We start from the raw sequence: 18,609 nt of genomic DNA, 5'->3' as shown, positions 1-18,609 counted from the left end.
AACATCCTTTAAATTGATAGCATTGGCTAATCCGCAGTTGCACACATTTGTTTTTCCACCACTTTCATATCAAGATGTAAACTATAATCTTCAGATTAATTTAATCATATATTTTGCAAAAAAAAAAAAAGCAAATGTGTCTGGTCAGGGGAGTCAGCAACCTTTACTATCATAAGAGCTGTTTTTTTGGTTGTTTTTTTTTTATTTCTTGACAAAAAAAAAAACAGAAAAAAACCAAAAGATCAACAAAACATATTTAAGCTTAGTAATAAAGGTGACATAGTACATTAGGTATAATTTAGCCTAGCAACATTTTTGTTTTTTTAAAAAACCTTTAAAAATATACAATATTATAAGACATGTAACTGTAGATGCATTTACAACATGTTTTTGCTTTTTTATGAACTTATTCACTTGTGAAATTAACTGCTTGAAGTAATGAAAGTAAATAAAGTTGAAACCTCCAGAGGTCTACATCTGCAACTAGTTATGTGCTTGCTTTAAAGTTTGGGACAGCCTCTATTTATGAACAGTTATAGCCTATTGTAAATATATAAATATACTAAGTCCAAGAGTACGCGCAACTTTGTAGGCGCTCAGTATGGCTCCGCCCACAGCTGCTCAAACCGGAAGTTTAGCTGTTGTTGACACACTGGAAGAAAATGGCTGCTGCTCCGACTTTTTTTCAATGAAGACACCGATATTTCAATTTCATTTCGTTTTCTTACATCGGAGCTACAGTCGACCGCTATGCAATCTAAAAGGCAAGTCGACTCTGTTTGTTTAGACTGTCGTCGCTTGTTCGGGTTGTGTCTCGGAAGACGTGAGCCTGGCAGCGTAGCTTGTAACTTACAGCTTTGCCCACTCGGAACGGGCTAGCATGCTAACGGTGGCTATGTTAGCCCAACGGTCAGGCATCAACGAGTTCTTGCTATTCAGCTGCTCTCTCTTGGCTGGGCTCACAGTCACCAGACTTCACTAACCTTTGCCGTTTTGTTGTATTAACTCTGACACATCGTGTGGTCACGTTTACTTTGTTATTGCATTTTAAAATATAAGCTAATGGTAAAAGAACTTAGATGGAACAGTTTGGCTCCTCGGTCCTTGCAGCTGCTTGTGTGTGGCATCTCTGAGTGTCAGCTGGATGATTTGGCATCAGCACTCTCTTACCAGCGTGCCAGCAACACACTGAGTGCATCTCTATGAATGTACCAGTAATCTGTGTTTTTGTTTTCTCTTCACGCTGCCTGCGTGTCCTCTGTTGTGTTGCCGTGCAGGCTGTGAATGGTCACTTTAGGAAGGTGACAGTGTGGGTCAGAAAGGACAGCATCGTCTACCGTCACTCAGCTCGCAGCTGGCGGTGGACCACAATGGTAAGTTTAATCTCTGTCAGTTCATTCATCTCTACATAGACAAAGGACTCCTGCTGTAGTGTTTCATGTGAGATTACGATCTCTATTGGTCTGTGACTTCCAGCTGTTGCTGATCTGTTTCACTTTAATTTTATCCCCCAAAGCAACAAGTTTTGGAATATGCATTGGATCGAGCGGAGGTAATATAACCACTGTTTTTTGTTGTTTTTTTTGCTCTGAAATAAATTTAAACTATGTACTCAGAAACATGAAGCACAATTTATTCATCGTATTATTAAGTTCTTTCCTGCCCCATTATTCATTAATAACGCGTGTGTTATTTGTTATTCAGTACATTGTTGAAAGTGCTCGACAACGACCAGCCAAACGAAGAATTTCATCTGGCGGGAGGAAGAGTTTGTACCAGAAGCTCTATGAGCTCTACATAGAGGAATGTGAGAAAGAGCCAGAGTTAAAGGTTTGTGTTATGCACCATGACTCACTTGTTACTTGGTAATTACTGGATCTAATAAAACCTTACTTAAAACCAAGCTTGGGGAATGATTTGGAAAAAGTGGATTTTTTTTTGTTTGCGACACAAAACCGCTTTGTTTCCCGTCACCTGCACAAACACGTTTTAGCTGTAGTAAAGTTAGAGAAACAACAATTTTGTAACAGTTATTTACCCCAGTAACTTGTGGATCCAGAACTTACAGTTGGTTCCTGCTTTTGTTTACTGCGAAACCTGCTGAATTAACGTGACATAACTCACATTATTATCTTTAAATAATATAGGAATAAGCATGTACATGTTTATTAAAGTATTATAAACATTAGCTCAGGAATATCTAAATTGGCTTTCGTATTTGTTCATTGGAGAATACACATTCTATCATTTTTATAAATTAATGGATCTGTATATTACTGCTTCACAAATTTGCCAAACAAGTTAAAGATTCTTGGTTTGATCTGGGGAGTAGACACAGATTTCTTTAGGGCTGAGCAAGGAAGGTCATCCAGCGTAAAGATCTGCCAAATCCAACATGCTACCTGCTGTGGCAACCTCTTGTGAATAAGGGAGCATTTCAAAGTACCTTTTATTTTATTTGTGTATTTTTTATTTAAAATTGTCATGCCACTGGGGAGGAAAATTGTTGGTTAAAAATTCTCTTAGAGAGACAATTTGTTCAAGAATAGATTGACATACTTTTTCTTTTGTTGTTTCGATTGTTTTGATGAGAGTTGTCAGATTTTTAAGATGTCTTTTCTCAAATAAATCGTAACCTAAACCCCACCAATTGTTCAAAAAACAACAACAAAAAATGTTGTTCAGCAGCCTCTTGCAGGAACTACTTTCCCTCTAACTAACCACATTCACTACATAACTTTGAAGAAGGAAGTCTATATCTAGCTGTGATAAGAGATTATTGCCAGTAACAGCATGACAGGATATAATCATTTACGGAGTCGTCCTCCCTAGTGGCATGCTTGCTTTTTCATTGAAGGAAAAAAAAGAAAGAAAGAAAGAAAGAAAGAAAGAAAGAAAGGTAAAATAGACCCTATGTTAAGTTGCTTATGACAAGGTTTGTGGATTTTCTTCTTTTTCTTTGGAAAGAGACACTGCTGCTAATCTGTATACATGTTTCTTCTTTTTTTGGGGGGGGGGGGGGCATCTTAGGCTTCATTTCGAGGAGTCCTTGGTTCTGTAGCACTCGCCACAAGAGAAATATCTTTTTTCTTTTTTTTTAAGAAAAAAATTTTTTTTTTAAATGCCATTAAGCAGGTATAACTAATAAGGTTTGTGCTTCTAATGAGGAGAATTTGCCTTTTGTGTGTTTCATTTGCTGTCTCTCTGAAGAATTTGAGGAGGAATGTGAATCTACTGGAGAAGCTGGTGTCTCAGGAGTCTGTATCATGTCTGGTGGTCAATCTGTACCCTGGGAATGAAGGCTATTCTTTAATGCTCAGGGGCAAAAATGGATCTGGTAAGTCAAGTTAGATCATTACATTGACCGTTGGGTTTTGTTTTTTGGCTCTTTGTGCTGCAGTTGTCTCACCTGCATGTTTGTGTTACTTTCTAGATTCTGAAACCATTCGCCTGCCATATGAAGAAGGAGAACTGCTGGAGTACCTCGACGCTGAGGAGTTGCCTCCTATTTTGGTGGATTTGTTGGAGAAATCACAGGTTGTGTGCAAGCGTGGTGCATTTTGAAATCCAATCATTTTAAACAAAAGATGGTGCAAAAGTGTCACATTTCTGCTTAAATATATAAAGAGCTAAGAACCATGTAAGGTTTCTATTTTGATTAATGAGCTCCCTGTGTTTGTAACCACCTCTCGGTCATGCTTTGTGTGTCAGGTGAACATCTTCCACTGTGGCTGTGTAATAGTAGAGGTCAGAGACTACCGGCAGTCTGGTAATACCAAGATTCCCACCTATCAGAGCAGACATATCCTACTGCGGCCAACCATGCAGGTAAAGACAGAATAAGATTATGAGGAGGCATGAGTGGAAAACCACATTAGATCTTTAGCACAATAAATCTGACTTACATTATATTCATAACAACTTTGTTTCCCTGCAGACTCTCATCTGTGATGTCCATGCCATGACCAGTGACCACCACAAGTGGACACAGGTAAAGTATTGTTCAGTATGTTTTATCTGAAACATGTAGTTGTGTGTTTTCATTTAAAGTGCATTTGGAGTTACTAGTGTGGTGCTCCATCCCAGAATTTTCCAGGCTCAGGTGTTTTCTGTAACATGTCCTTTCTCTTTGCTTTAGGATGACAAACTGCAGTTGGAAAGTCAGTTGATTTTGGCTACAGCTGAACCTCTGTGCCTGGACCCCTCCATTTCTGTTACTTGCACAGCTAACCGCCTGCTTTACAACAAACAGAAAATGAACACTCGCTCCATGAAACGGTATTGAATACCCTCTCATGCTCATCTAGGTTGAAGCCAGCTCAGTGTGAAATCGGTTATGCCAGGATAAAGATCTAATTTACGGATGTTTATTTTGTGAAATTGAAGGCAGGGAAGTGCAAGCTCTGTGACTGTATAAAGGAAAAAAGCCAATAAATGAAGCAAAGACCTTGGTTTTGTTAACACGCGTTAATTGTTTGCTTTGTAGGTGTTTCAAGAGGCACTCTCGGGCTGCACTGAACAGGCAGCAGGAGCTGTCCCACCTTCCCATACCACCACAGCTACGACTCTACGACTACCTACAGAGAAGAAAAGAGAGGAAACCCGCGCCTGTCATAGACCTGAAGATCTCAAAGATCGGAAACGTAAGTGGGAAACATCCACACAGTTTGTAGAGTATATATCAAGGTCCAAAAGTATGAACTGGGACTACTACTACTTTATTATAGATTATATTTGTATCTCCTTGTATTTTGTCTCCTCCATTTGGCTTTATTAACAGTATGTACTCCACAAGTTTGTGTAAAACCTGAGGGTCCATGTTATTATAATGGATGCAGGTGATCCATTTTTCTATGCCATGCCCCTCAATTCAGGTTTATTTATGTCGCTTCAAATCACAAGTTACAGACCTTGCGGTATTCAAGAGGAAACCCCAACAATGAGGCAATCCCCCTCATGATCAAGAAATTGGGACAATTGGAAGGAAATATTTAAAGAAGCCTCCAGCAGAATCAGGGTCAGGGAGCAAAGAGAGCGAAAAAGGAGATAAAACTAAACACAGACGAATGCCTGAATTGTGCTTTAGTTCAGGCATTAGTCTGAAATCTATGAAATCTACATGCAGGAAATCTACGTTGTAACATTGTAACTTGCAGTGTAACTGCAATCCCCTCTTAGACATATGCCATAATCCGCGCCAGTCATGCTGCGTCAGCCCCAAGTGTGGTTGCATTTCTCGGGAGGTACACATCAGGTTACGTGGAAGGTGAGGGCCTGAATCCAAACTGGGATTTGGTTTCACAGCAGAGGGCCCTAATAGCTGAAGGCACTGTCTCCTGTTCTAATTTAAGGAATTCTAGGAACTACAAGTAAGCCAGCAGTTTGAGAGCAAAGTGTGCTTTTGGGATAGCATGATACTAAGAGGCCTTTAAGATATGATGGGTCCTGATTGGTCAAGATTTTGTATTTTAGGAGAAGAATTTTAAATTCAATTCATTCAATTCTAACAGGGAGCCAATGAAGAGAACCTAATATGGGAGAAATATGATGTGTTTTACATCCACTGGAGGCTTTGGTAGCCTCTAGGCTACGCGTGATTGACTCTGAGAAAGCCCTTCTCAAAGACAGCACAGTTAGTTCTGATGCTGCGTTTCCCGCTGTAACTATGTCATTTAGTAAGTAACACTGACCTTTTCTGCAAGTAGCTGCACCAAGGTGTTTTCCTTGTGGCTGCGTGCAGCAGGGCTGGGGGAGGGTCTGTGCTGGCGGACGTAGGTTACTGGTCTGGTAGCCTGGCTGCCCCTGAGTGGATGCGGGGCAGGCGTGGGGGCTTGGGGTTCATGGGTGCTTCGCCTCCGTGCTAGGGCTCTGGCTGGGCCTTGGGGGCCGAGGTTGTGGGCGGGTGGGTGCATGGGGGCTTAGCCCTGGCGCAGGGGGCCTCTGGCGCATCGGCCTAACTAGGGGGCTCTTCAACTGACAGGGAGTTTGTTCCATCCTTGTCCACTCTGCAGGTGGGGGAGAGTCATAGGAGAGGTGGAGAATAAACTTAACCTGGGTGTCTATTGTCTTGTGCAGTCTGGGAGATGATTGAATGTTAGGGTGGGTACAGTTTCCTATGCGGTGGGGTCAGGTGGGCTGCCCCGGGTCCTGTGGGGCTGGGCGGTCCTGCTGCCGTAGGCCCCAATCTGGATGGGCCTGGGCTCCCCTGCCTTGGTGGGTGCCGAAGGACGGGGGTGCCTACTGGGGTCAGCGGGGGAGCTGGCCCCAGGGAGGGGCATCTTGCTCCTCCCTTCTTTTCCTCCCCATCCCCGGCTGCCTCCCTCTTCCTGTTCCAACACACCCACCCACACAAGTAGGGCCTTGGGGTGCGGGTGTGTCACCAGGGTGCAGAGGAGGGATATAAACTACACCTTTATTGGCTGCTATTTCCAAGCACATTGTGCGCTGTCGGTCCTGCTTGCTACACAACAACATTGAACATTTAGTATTTACTGCTGTTTACACTTAGCTAGATTGATGTTGCTGTTTTTTTTTTTGCTTGTTTTCTCTTCTTTTTCTCTCAACAGGTGACCCAGGAGATTTTTTTTCCTCTTCTTTCTCTTTTTAAGTACCCTTTCTCACTGTCCCGCTTCCCTTCTGTTTTTCTTTTCCTTCATCTTTCTTTCTTTCATGTCTGCCCCGTCTGTAACAACTGAAAATAAAATAAAATAAATAATAACAACAAAGGTTGATCAAATGGACCAATACGGCAAGGCCGTGATGATCCATTTGGCAAAGTAAATCCATTGGGTATCCTTGTTGGTCTTCAGACAACAATTCTGACGGCTAAAGAACCAAATGGGACAGGCAAAAAAAAAAAAAAAGTAACACTGACCTGGAAATTCGAGGTACAGCCGTATTTATAACAGAGTTGCTGTGGCACCAATATGAGCATCTTCTGCTTCATTGGGAAGATATAGCTCAAGGATATCTGACCTTTTGTACAGAAGAGTTAAGATAAATGCCAAAAATTTGTTTCAATTTGATTGCTGCATTAATTGTTTTTAGCTCATCCAGTCAATGGCCCTATAAGTTTATTCAACGGTGAGGTATCTGTCTGTTCCATCCCTCCACAATTCACAAGAATTGCTACTCCTCCTTGATCTGTCAGATTTTAGTGAAAGAATAATAATTAATAATTCTGGATATGACTATTTGTAAGATTCTTTGATTTCTTAGTGGATTTAAATCCTCGTTAGATTACACAGCCAATCAGTGACAACAGAACTTATAACCTTAATTCTGCACAATCACTTCTGAATTGTGATGGCTCACGAGCTGGATGAGCTTCTATCTCACTGACACTTTCTGTGTTTTTGAATGTTTCTAAAAGCTGATACTTTTGTGATCATTTACAGTTTTACATGAAAACGTGACACATAAATTTGGCAGACGTTTTCGTAAATGAGAATCATTCGCCTGTTTGTTATGACAATATAATTGTAGATGATGTTACTTTGCATAACAGCCATGGTAAAATCTCGGGTCTATTCACTGTGTCCCAAAGCACAGATCCCATTTTTTTTGTCTATTTACATCTTTCTAAATTATCGACTAAACCCAAAGGGAGTCATTAGAACAATAGGTGAAAACAAGTTGGTGTGTCAGTACTCTGGTGTGTTCCTCTTTACCGTTAACTATCGTTGACAAAAATCTCACGTCACTTAATTCTCACAGATTTTCTCTAACACCTCCTGTTTTTCTTCCTGTTGTTCTGGCTTGTCAACTATCATCTCTTGCAGTGTGTTGACATGTGGAAGCAGAACAACTGCCAACTAACTGTGCCCAAGGAAATTGATGTGAGTGGCTCTTTTATAAAACCCACACTTAAATACTTGATCCAACACTACTTATAAAAAAAACAAAAACACTTAATACCACACAAGTGATTGCTTGGCAATGAAATTTGCATCCTGTAACAGACAGTTTTATATGTATGTTGATTTAGGTGGAAAAGTACGCTGTGGTTGAGAGGTCTTTGCAGTTGGCAAGCTCTGAACATAAAACTGTGATCTGGCCTGCTGAGGTAAGTTTTGCAGCAGATAACCTTACATTGTTGAGATCATTAATGGCTGTTTGCTGTCAGAAATAAGCAAGGAGTGTTTGTTTAAAATGGTAATTATTTCTTTAAAGGAAGAAAAGCAAACATTTACATTCTCACACTCTACAGTGTAGTTCTTTCACAAATAGTGACACAGTTTCTGCAGGATGGCAGCTTAACTGGAAAGTGATAAAGGTGCTCTGCAACTTGGTTTGATGCATTTACTTAACCAGCTGAGCCGAGTCTCCTATTGCAAAGAGATGTCACAGATAAGTTGAGCTTACTGGCACAGACTGATTCCAATTCTTTTCTATTTGTAAATGAGGCGGCAGTTATATACTAATCTTTTCCAATTTGTCTGAGAGTGATAGCAGTCAGTCTGAGTCAGACCACAGGTGTTTAGAGACATCTCTCCCACCAAGCAGCCTTTGCAATTGCAAAGTGTTTGCACAGGATACATGGTGGGAGGCAACCAGTCTCTAAAAAACTGAGATAACTATGGTGCAGCTACTTGCAATTGGTCTTCAAGGGCAAAAATAAATTTTAAAAAAATTATGCAGTCCACAGATAACCACTGATTTTTTTCCCCTATCCACAAGGAGGTTGTCCCACTTTTAATGTTGTGGGACTGACGAATAAAATGACCGAGCTGAGGTTGTTACTGTCACCTTTTTATGCTGTGTTTTTTAAATACATCCAGTTGCTTGTACTATTTCCTTGTCCGTCACAAATCTGCTAAAATTTTCTGATATGATTAATGATGGTTTTCAGTCATTTTTATGTGATAAAATAAAATAAATTAAAAAAAAAAAACACACAAATTCTACAAGTAAATTTACATCAATTTTTCATTTGTTTAGGCAATACTTGTTCATCAGGGTCTTGTTCAGCCTTTGTCCCCATGCTTCTGTTTAATCTAGACATGCATCATATTTGAAGTGTGTTGCATTTAAAATATTTTGTGTAAAAAAACAAACAAACAAAAAACTCAGAAGCTTAATTACCAACAAATTACACTAAAATATAAAGTCATAAATTATGACTCCACATTAGTTTCCATTATCCTTTGCTACAACAATCGGTTAGTTTCTGTTTTAAAAATGGGGAAAAAACGTTGGAGAAGTAGATTGTTAAACATGTGGCATGTAACATTTTACCATTAAAAACATGATAATGGCAAATATAAATTTGAAGTTGGGGTCATCTGGTCGCCTGAAGGTTAAAGAATTGAAGCTCAATACAGGGAATGTGTCTTTTAATATCCACATTAAAGACTGCTTACTCCCAACTCTCTTCAACCTCTGCTTCTTCTCAATATGTCTTAATGTGTTAATATTATATAAAGTCAAAATATTTATATAAACCAAGTTAGCAATACTATTCTCCCAGTATCTACAATTTCTATTGTGACTGTAGCATTGGAACTGAAGATGCTACAGGTAGTTCTACCATACATTAAATATACGGACTGTATGATTACAATACTTAGTTGCTAAATTTTGCACAAAAATATAATGTCACTGCACACATCCATTTAAGGTGTTCTTGTCATTAGATTTTTTTGTCCTCTTATTTTTTTTTTTTCCTTACACAGGAAGTTGTAGATGACTACACATTTGAGTGTGAAGTTGGGGGCCAAGCTCAGAGGACCAAGGTTTCTATTTTCCAGTCAATGGGAGACCCGCTTGTGTACGGGAAGATCTACTGTGCTAAAGAATCAAAAGCAGAGGACGACAGTCCAGACCTAAAGCTCATACATCCTCCGTAAGGACACCTTTAAGACAAACTGGTTATATTAAACTGAATTTAAAATGCTGCTTTGATTAAATTAATCTTCATCGTTTTTTGTGTGTCATTCACAGTTTCCTCATAGGTTCAAAGATCGATGCGGACCGGTAAGTCACATTGTGGGCTGCTCTTCAGAAATTCATTCATTCATACAGACTTTTTAGGGATCTGGTGTTAGAAAGTGTGATGCAAGGTTTTTGTCTTTTTAACAGCTTTCTTACTCAGTACAAAGGAGTGTATGAGAGAGACGTCAAGTGTCAGGTCAAAGTGTCCCATAACTCAGGCAACATGGGTCAGGGGCCTCCCTCCCCTAGCAAAGATGAGGTAAACATGAAGATTCATACTTCTTTGCCTGGGAGATTCAGATGTGTCAAACTAATCAATATTTGGTGATTTGGAATTAGTGCAGATGAGAACATTACTTTTGGGTTACTCTTGTTATGCAGTGCGGCTAAAAAACAGGTTTAACTGTCACACGCAGGGTGATGGTATTTCTCCACTGGTCCAGACTTCTCTGTTGGGAAAAGGGGTGAAGCACCGGCCCCCTCCCATCAAACTGCCGTCAGGATCAGGAAGCAGCTCCTCAGGTACAACTTCTACTTCTAGTGCGATTGTTCATTGACGTCACACAAATCCTTAATTAGTGGCTAAAAACACCCCGTATTTGTGTGCTACTTTGAAGGGAAAAAAGGGTTGCAGGCAAATCTGATAGTTTGATTCTTTAGGATAATTAAGTTGCATTATAAGAGAGGCATTAAGTGCACTGCAAACATGTTTCTGAGTCTGTTCAAGGTCATTCTCAGCAAAGGTGGAACCAGATCTGCTCTAATAGTGCATTCTTTTTGGAAAAGAGTATTATAAATTAGAGATGGACCGATCGATATTACGTATCGGTCCGATACTGACCTAAATTACTGGATCGGATATCGGAGAGAAATACAAAATGTAATCTGATCCATTCAATATCACAAAAGCATCTCACAAAACCTGCGACATAACGTAACCGAGCTCATAACCTTAGCACGTCGGAGCCGTATACATCACGTGATAGAGCAACTGTGGCCTGCGCGACCTGTCGGCGGTCTGGTTGAACATTTGGAGACTCGCTACGTGCTTCCAAACCAGCATTTAATCTCTGAGAAAGCTGTCCCAGAGAAGTAAACTAAGTGTGTAAGTTCATCTCTGAATGTTTGTAAAGCATTCCCACGTTAAGCTTAACAACCGATATATGGAGCGACTGCCTCTTCTCTCCCCCTCCCTCTCCTGCTGCTACTTCAATCATGAAACTGATCAATGATCGGCTGATCGGCTTTTCTGTCGCGAGTCCGTCTCTCTTGTTAGTTTATCGCCCACTTTGCACCAGAAAGAGGAAACCAGCGGATAAACAACAGCAGCACGTTTAAGCTTGATAATCTGTTGTTAAAATTTATTTAATATTACTTTGTACACCAGGATCCTTTTCTACGTAGCTGACGGCTGGTAGGACATTAACAGGGAAGGGGGGGCACAAAGACATAGTTTTCTTTCTAATTGTTATGTCTAACTTTTAATAAATAATTATCTGAATCTTACAACCAATGTTTTCATCTGATGTGAAATGTACAGAAATCCATTATTGTATATAGGAACTATTATGTCCAATTTATAACCTAGTAAGCTACAGTAATTTTTCCTTTGGGAAGGTACCATCTGTGCAGTCTGCAATTCTGTTGAAGAAAGATGTTGAATCCATTTAATTATTGTAGAAAAATTATTGATTTCTGTGCATTTCTTTTTCTTTTCTTTTTTCACGTGCATTAAATGAAAGTCGATTATGTCAATTAAGCATTATGAGGTGGAGGTGGTTTCCTATTTTTTTATATTTTTTGCTGGGAGTTGGCAACCCTATTAGTTAGGTTGCTTAGTATTTCCACGAATTACTCTTTAAAATACCAGCATAGGGAGGATGGTGTAGGGTTTAAGTTTATTAGATTCATCAGTATTGCTGAACTATGAAATATTTTGGGTGCAGTGTATTTTTTGCATACAGGTATAACAGAATAGATTTAGTTTTGTTTTGTTTTTTAAACTTGAGTACGAACTTACACAAAAAGCAGCAAGATATTAAAAAAACGTTTTATTGATTATAAAATACGCTAGATCTGATTTATATCGGTTTCGGCAGATATCCAAATTTATGATATCAGTATCGGTATCGGACATAAAAAAGTGGTATCGTGCCATCTCTATTATAAATATGTTATGTCTTTATTTTTCAGGTAATCCATATAGTTCACAAACCACCAGTGGTCTACTTAAGTGTCCTACACCCCCTCCAGCCAAAAGCCAGTCTCTGAACAGAAAGCACTCAATGGAGCTGGGCCAGGTGGGCCTGCTGTCACCTGCCTCCCTCTCCCCAATGGGATCCAATCAGAGTGAGTGCTGGAGTCCGATTAGTTATTCTGGAATGTTTTAAATCTGCTTTAAGCTTCTGAATTTTCCCAATTTGGAGTTTTTGAACATATTCTCATAAATTATGTTGACAAAAATGGAAAAACAGTAACATATTGGGAGCTTAGCAAATACACATAATACTGGACAACTGCAAGCCCTATTCTCTGAAGTATTATCAAAGGATTAACTAAGATGTCACGCAAATTGACATTAAAAGGGGGATCAGGTTTTGGTATAACTAGTGCCTCATAATTTAAATTTAGTTTTAATAATGGATTTTAATTGACTGAAAAGTACTGTGTCTTGTTAAAGTGTTGTACTATTTTGGCCCTCTTTCCCCCTTTCAGGATCGGGAACCCCCAAGCCATCTACCCCAACGCCTACCAATACGCCATGCTCGACCCCTCACCCCCCTGATGCCCTCTCCGCTCCTCTCTCAGTGACCCCTACCCCTTCAGACCCTCCCTTGGTTCAGAACCAGTCACAGAATGCCCTCCTCACGCCTTTTACCCAACAGCCGCTAGCTTTAAGCCAGACGCTGCCCGTCATGACCATTCCCCTGCCCACCATGGGTACATCCATCACCACAGGAACCACATCGTCACAGGTCATGGCCAATCCAGCAGGGCTCAATTTCATCAACGTGGTCAGCTCAGTCTGGTAATAATTTTAAACTGTCTCGAATGCCACATAGCACCTGCTGATCACTGTCACTTTTAATAATGATCTTGTACTGTCTGTGTAGCAGTCCTCAGGCTTTGATGAGTGGCTCCAATCCCATGCTGGGCACAGGCTTAAACCTGAGTGGAATCCTGCCAACTGGAGGGTTGATGCCTACCATGCAGTCTGCAGCACAGGCGGGTAAGATTCCATAGTTATGCCCCCCTTTTTATTACCTTTGCATTACATTTACAGAGTTATTTTTTAATTAAATCCAGTTCTAGAGAGTGTAGCTGTCCAGTAAAAAAAAAAAAAGACTGGGTCTAATGACATTAGAAGAGATAAGATAAAGCCCTGATTGTCTCGCTGTTTCGTGGTAACTCCGATTTGTTTTCCAGGGAGTCCTTTTGGCCTGAATAGCAATGCTGGGTTGAGACCTCTGAACCTACTCCAGGTATGACTCTACAGTTTAGTCTTAACACACTTTCAGTAGCATGCACTGGGTATTTGTTTGGCATAGTGACTTAGTCCTGATCTTCACCTGTGTTGGCACACCTGAAATAGTGAAATCAGCAGCTTAAATTTCCCCACACCTCATTGCATATGCAATGTAGTGTAAACCCTTGAAAGTGCTTTAGTGCAATAAGGGGCATGCATCTTTTGTTATGCAATGTCCTGGCCTGAACAACAACTTAGCTTTATAACATTTTTACCCCCTTTACCTCTTGAACTGCTAAGAGTCTCTTAGCAAAGGTTTTTTTTGCTAGAGGAATAGCAGCAGAAGAAGTAAAGGATGTAATCTGAATGCAGACACAGCCTGTTTGAGGATCACTGCTTGTGCCATTCCCTTTATAGTCCTTTGTAGCTCTGTTAGTCTGATAGTAGTAATGATCAGTGCCGATCTCTTTGTTAACGCTCCATTTCCTTTTTCCTCCCTTTTTGGTTATGTGTGCATCATTCCTTTCCCTCTGCCTTCCCTCTGTCCTTCATCCTCATTTCCCTGTGTTTTATTCCACCACTTTTTGTTCGTTGGTGTGTGTATTTTACATCTTCAGATCCCCACTGGTCCTCTCATCTTTAATTCTCTGCAGCAGCAGCAGCTGTCTCAGTTCTCCCCACAGCAGAGTCAGTCAGCCACCTCCAGTCCTCAGCAGCAAGGGGGGGAGACGGTGAGACTCAAACACCATATTTTCATAGTATAGAAGAACACATCTTAATTAAATTACAGCAACAGAGGGATGTTAGAAATTATCTTCTAATAAATATGAGAGGTTTGATTTTGGTCATGTTTAGTGTCCATCTTCACAGATGTGTAGCTTGGCATCATTTAGTTAGTTAGCTTAGGCACACCTATTAAAAAATATAGAATACAAAAACTATTCATACCTGTGAACTGAGAAAACTAGCATGGTTTTAAAGGGAGCGCTGTACTGCCTCTTTTCCACTTGAACCTACTCGGGTTGACTCGACTTGGTTTTTTTAGGGTTTTCCATTAGGTGGCAGTACCTGCCATGTACTTTTTAGTACTTATTCAGCCCAGGGATCCAAGCGATCTGAGTCGATCCGAAAATGTGGCATCAACAGATCTCATGCGACCGATTGGCCAATCAGTGGCATCACTCAATGAGTCATGAGTGCGACTCCTTCACAAAAATCCAAGCCACCATTTTAGATTAAACGCAGCTCTACTCAATTTCATTCATTTTCCATTACAGTTGAGTGCCATCTCAATGGGTTTTCCGTCATTATAGCAACACAGCCAAAAGTCCCATGGCGTCATTTTAATGCGACACAACACAGCAATGGAGGATATCGAGATGATGGTGTACTACGCTGGGTTTTTGGCATTTCCCTCGTTGCTGTGTTGTAAAAATGTTGGGTTTGATTTTTGGGAAGGACTCGCCAGTGGACTTGATTGGCCAGTCGGTTGTATGTGGTCTGTTGATGCCACATTTTCAGATTGGCGAGTAGGTACTACAAAAGTACACCAGGTACTGCCAACTAATGGAAAACTCTAAAAGGCCAAGTTGAGTTGAGCTGAGTAGGTACAATGGGAAAAGGGCTATAATTAAACTAATGTGATGGAGTAACTGGGCTGCATGCCAGACTGACTAGGAAAAAGTCACAAATACAAAAGAAATGTAGTCCTAAAGAGGCGAATGAATAATGGCTTTAGAACAACAATTTGAAACTACTGAACCTGATAAATCCTGCTTGGATTTGAGTCGTTGCGAAATATTTACACCTCTTAATAGTTATTGAGACACTCTGCATCTTAAAAAAGATTAATTTGAACAAATCTGATTGGAATAACAGGGAATGGCGTCTAGCGGCCGTGATGTACAGAATCTGTAACCACTGCCAAAACATTTCACTTCCTAATGATATGGAACCAAAATCACTACTGCTTGCCCCTTTTAAGTTTTTTAAATATATAATAATAATAATGGATACTTTATTGATCCCCATGGGGAAATTACTTGTTTTTCTCTGCATTTGACCCATTCACTCAGTGAAGCAGTGGGCAGCCCACTAAGCAGGCGCCCGGGGAGCAGTGTGTAGGGACGGTACCTTGCTCAGGGGTACCTCAGGGTAGCCGTTAAGTGGATTCGAACCGCCGACCTTCCGATCATGGGGCGACCACTTTACCTACTGAGCTATCCCTGCCCCACATATATGTGTGTGATTTACTGTCACATGTTCTGCTTTGGTGGCAGTTGTGTGTGACAGCCTTGTGTTGTCTTTGACTTTCTTCATAGAGTGACCAGGGGTCAGATCAAAGTTTAGGGAACCAGCAAACGGCTGTCATAAATCTGGGAGTGGGAGGCTTCATGTCTCCACAGGCAGCAGGTATGAGCCGCACAAGCGCACACACACACACGCAAAACATTTCTCTTCATTAACCTGTTCCTAAACAAAATGACACCGTGACACTAACTAGTACTAATAAGATAAGATGTACTAATGTATTCATGACTGTAATTACTGTTCGTTAGGACTCTCAGTCTGTAACTAAACATGACCATTTTGTTGAAGTTAGCCATTGTTCCTCTCAGTGGAACATGTAACATCTGACAGGAGAGACTCAACTTCCCCTTCTTCTCTGCCACATTTTCTCTTTTCTTTTTTAATTGTTTGTTTTTTTTTGCCCCCACCCTTCTGTCTTTCCTCCTACACTGTCCTCCTGTCCCTCTTCTCAATTTGCCCTATTCGCTAAATTCCCTGAATCTCCCAATTCACGCTATTTCTCCATAATGCGCTTTTTAAAACTCAACGCACACGGTCATTTATCTTTGGCCTCCCTGCAACATTTGTTTTTGCTTCTCTCTCTTCCATCTCTGTGTGTGTTTACGCACTCCTGAAACCACAACTCACCCCTGCTCTCCCGCTAATCCTCGCAAATATTCTACTTTTTTCACTTGTTCATTTCCTGTCTTTACACTCCCCCCCCCCCATTCCTTCTTCTGCTGCTTCTTTCCCTCTCGCCATCATGTCCTTCCCTCTGGGGCTCCCTGTCTCCCTCCTCCCCTTCCCCTCCACCTTAGTGCTGTCCCAGTTGGGCTGTGGGCTGGACGGGTCTGGGCCCCCGCTGCCTTCTCCAAGGCTTCAGCAGCAGCACCAGCCACAGATCCAAGTAATACGGCAACATTAACATCCATATACACATATAGAGTTTATAAGAGCTGTTGAGATTAGACACACCTGCTTCCACCAGCTCTCCTTGTTTTTATTTATCTTGCAGGCTTCTGTTGTGCTGCACCATAAAGTGTGAGGGAATTAGGTAAACTAGCTTTATGACATATAGATTTAGTATTTTTATCACGTTAATGGATTTTAAAAATAGCTTCCATCCATAACCTTTATATAATACGGAGATAGTTTTAGTATAAACCGTATTATTTTCCTAAAATAAATAAATAATTATAAGTTTTTATAAAAATCTTCTTTCAAATACATTTTATAGATAAACACCATTCACTCCATATTGTGTTGTATGTTTGGTTACTATGCTGTTTGATAAAGACCACAGTAGCCCCAGTACTTCCAGCAACCCACACACCAGAGCTCGCAGCACTTCCAATGGCAACAACTAACAAAGTGTCAGAGTGGGAGGCATGTTCTTGCACAGCCATTTAGCAGCAGGTTCTGAAACTGTGTCACTGGGAACAGACCGCTGAAAGGTAGCCGACGGCATTGCGACAGAGACATTAAGTTGTTCCACTGTAAGCATGAATCTGAGTTAAGATTTTTTTTCTTTTGCCCAGTTGAGGTTGCTGGCTTACTCTGAGCACAACGCACGGTTTGCTGAGCTGCATGTTTGTTTGTTTGTTTTTATGCCAGGATCACAGCCAATAATTTTTGTCTTCCAGACGCCACTGGTGCTGCTTGACTGTATCCCGCCTCACTCCCCAAAACATGACATGCCCCAAATCTTATCTCTTCCTTCCTCTTCCTTCCCCTCTGCAACCCATTAACCACTCTCCTGTGTTTCTCCGCACACTCTTCTTGTATGTTCTATGTATCAGGCTTCACTAACCCATGCCAGTTGTACGACACAAGGCACTCTGCTAGACGACGTTTTAGCAAGGGATTCCAGTTTACATGTGTTAAACGAGCTTGAGATGCTTACATAAATCTTAAAGTCAATATCATTATTTCTTTCTGCATTATCTTATTTGTCGTAACATACTGAAGTCTATTTTTTTTGTCCTTCTTCCATGTTTCTTTTTGCACTGAACAGTTGCAATTCTTGCAGCACCAAATGCAGCAGCAGCAGCAAATGGCTATGGGAGCAGCAGCTCCTCAGGGGGGAGTGCCACGGCACCATACCGCCAGCCAACCAAGAAGTAAGAGGAAGAGGAGCACGCCTCAGCCCCTCCCCAAATCATGAAAGACTTAAATCACACTAAAACCTTCCCCCCACCCAAATCCACACACAAAAGGACGTGAATGATCCACATTGTGCTCTTTACCTGCCTCGCTGTCGAGAGTGTAGGCAAAAAAACAACAACGAAAAACCCCACAAAAAACTCTTTTCTGTTTGTCTTTTTCTAGCTGACAAATTTGTATGTAATGATTGTCAGATGTTTGGGAGAGAACCAAAACTGTGTCCACCGTAGGGGATTGGGGGGGGGGGTGTTAGAAAAGGGAGCCCTAAAGTTAAAAAAAAATTATTAATGCTATTTTTTGAGATGACACAGAAGAGGATTGTTGTAGGTAGTGGGCTTCCACAATAACGCACCACCCCCCTCCGTTGTGGAAGAGCTGTCTCTGATGGAGGCCCTGTGAACTGAGAGGATCGCAGATGCACATTCTCAGAGGATTCCCCTCGAGAAGCCCGATCCTCCTGCCTCTGCTCGGTTGACCCAGGTAGAAACTGCCCTTTAAGCACGGATCCCGACAGAGCGTACCGACACCAAATCCTCCCTGTGTAACCGTTACATGTGAAATGCAAATCTGATCTTGGAATTGTGCCTGGGGGCAGCTCTCTACCTCTCAGTCTGTTGGAAGTCTTTCTTCTTTTAAGCAGTCCCAGCACAGGGCTCAAACGAGGACTCAAGATCATCATGCAAGATGGTGTACCTGCTTTTGTACAGCACATTTTGAAAAGGCATTTCCTTTTAATTAGTACAGGAGCCATGAGCATA

The 18,609-nt window shown here is 41.1% G+C and overlaps 1 protein-coding gene across 6 annotated transcripts; it reads left to right on the top strand.

Moving 5' to 3' along the window:
- Positions 1-612: 612 nt before the first annotated feature.
- On the top strand, positions 613-18,563 carry supt20 (SPT20 homolog, SAGA complex component). 6 transcript variants are annotated; one of them, XM_082549121.1, is made up of 24 exons: positions 613-764; positions 1,278-1,373; positions 1,517-1,552; positions 1,705-1,830; positions 3,211-3,337; positions 3,434-3,537; positions 3,712-3,828; positions 3,938-3,991; positions 4,139-4,278; positions 4,487-4,643; positions 7,782-7,838; positions 7,988-8,065; positions 9,675-9,844; positions 9,943-9,975; positions 10,081-10,192; positions 10,350-10,455; positions 12,127-12,282; positions 12,649-12,961; positions 13,047-13,162; positions 13,360-13,415; positions 14,053-14,130; positions 15,721-15,811; positions 16,507-16,595; positions 17,703-18,563. In XM_082549121.1, the coding sequence occupies exons 2-24, from the start codon at positions 1,371-1,373 to the stop codon at positions 17,850-17,852; spliced, it is 2,469 nt and encodes an 822-aa protein (XP_082405247.1). In that variant the 5' UTR covers positions 613-764; positions 1,278-1,370; the 3' UTR covers positions 17,853-18,563. The 6 variants fall into 6 exon arrangements, with proteins under 6 accessions (XP_082405247.1, XP_082405246.1, XP_082405245.1 ...); XM_082549120.1 differs by having other exon boundaries at positions 614-764; positions 14,017-14,130; positions 17,718-18,563; XM_082549119.1 differs by having other exon boundaries at positions 614-764; positions 14,017-14,130.
- The last annotated feature ends 46 nt before the right edge of the window (positions 18,564-18,609 follow it).

The sequence above is a fragment of the Aulonocara stuartgranti genome, assembly GCF_965226115.1.
Source record: "Aulonocara stuartgranti genome assembly, chromosome: 10".
NCBI classification, from domain to species: domain Eukaryota; kingdom Metazoa; phylum Chordata; class Actinopteri; order Cichliformes; family Cichlidae; genus Aulonocara; species Aulonocara stuartgranti.
The sequence above is the reverse complement of the archived record's forward strand: the minus strand, read 5'-3'. Positions and strand labels throughout refer to the sequence as shown.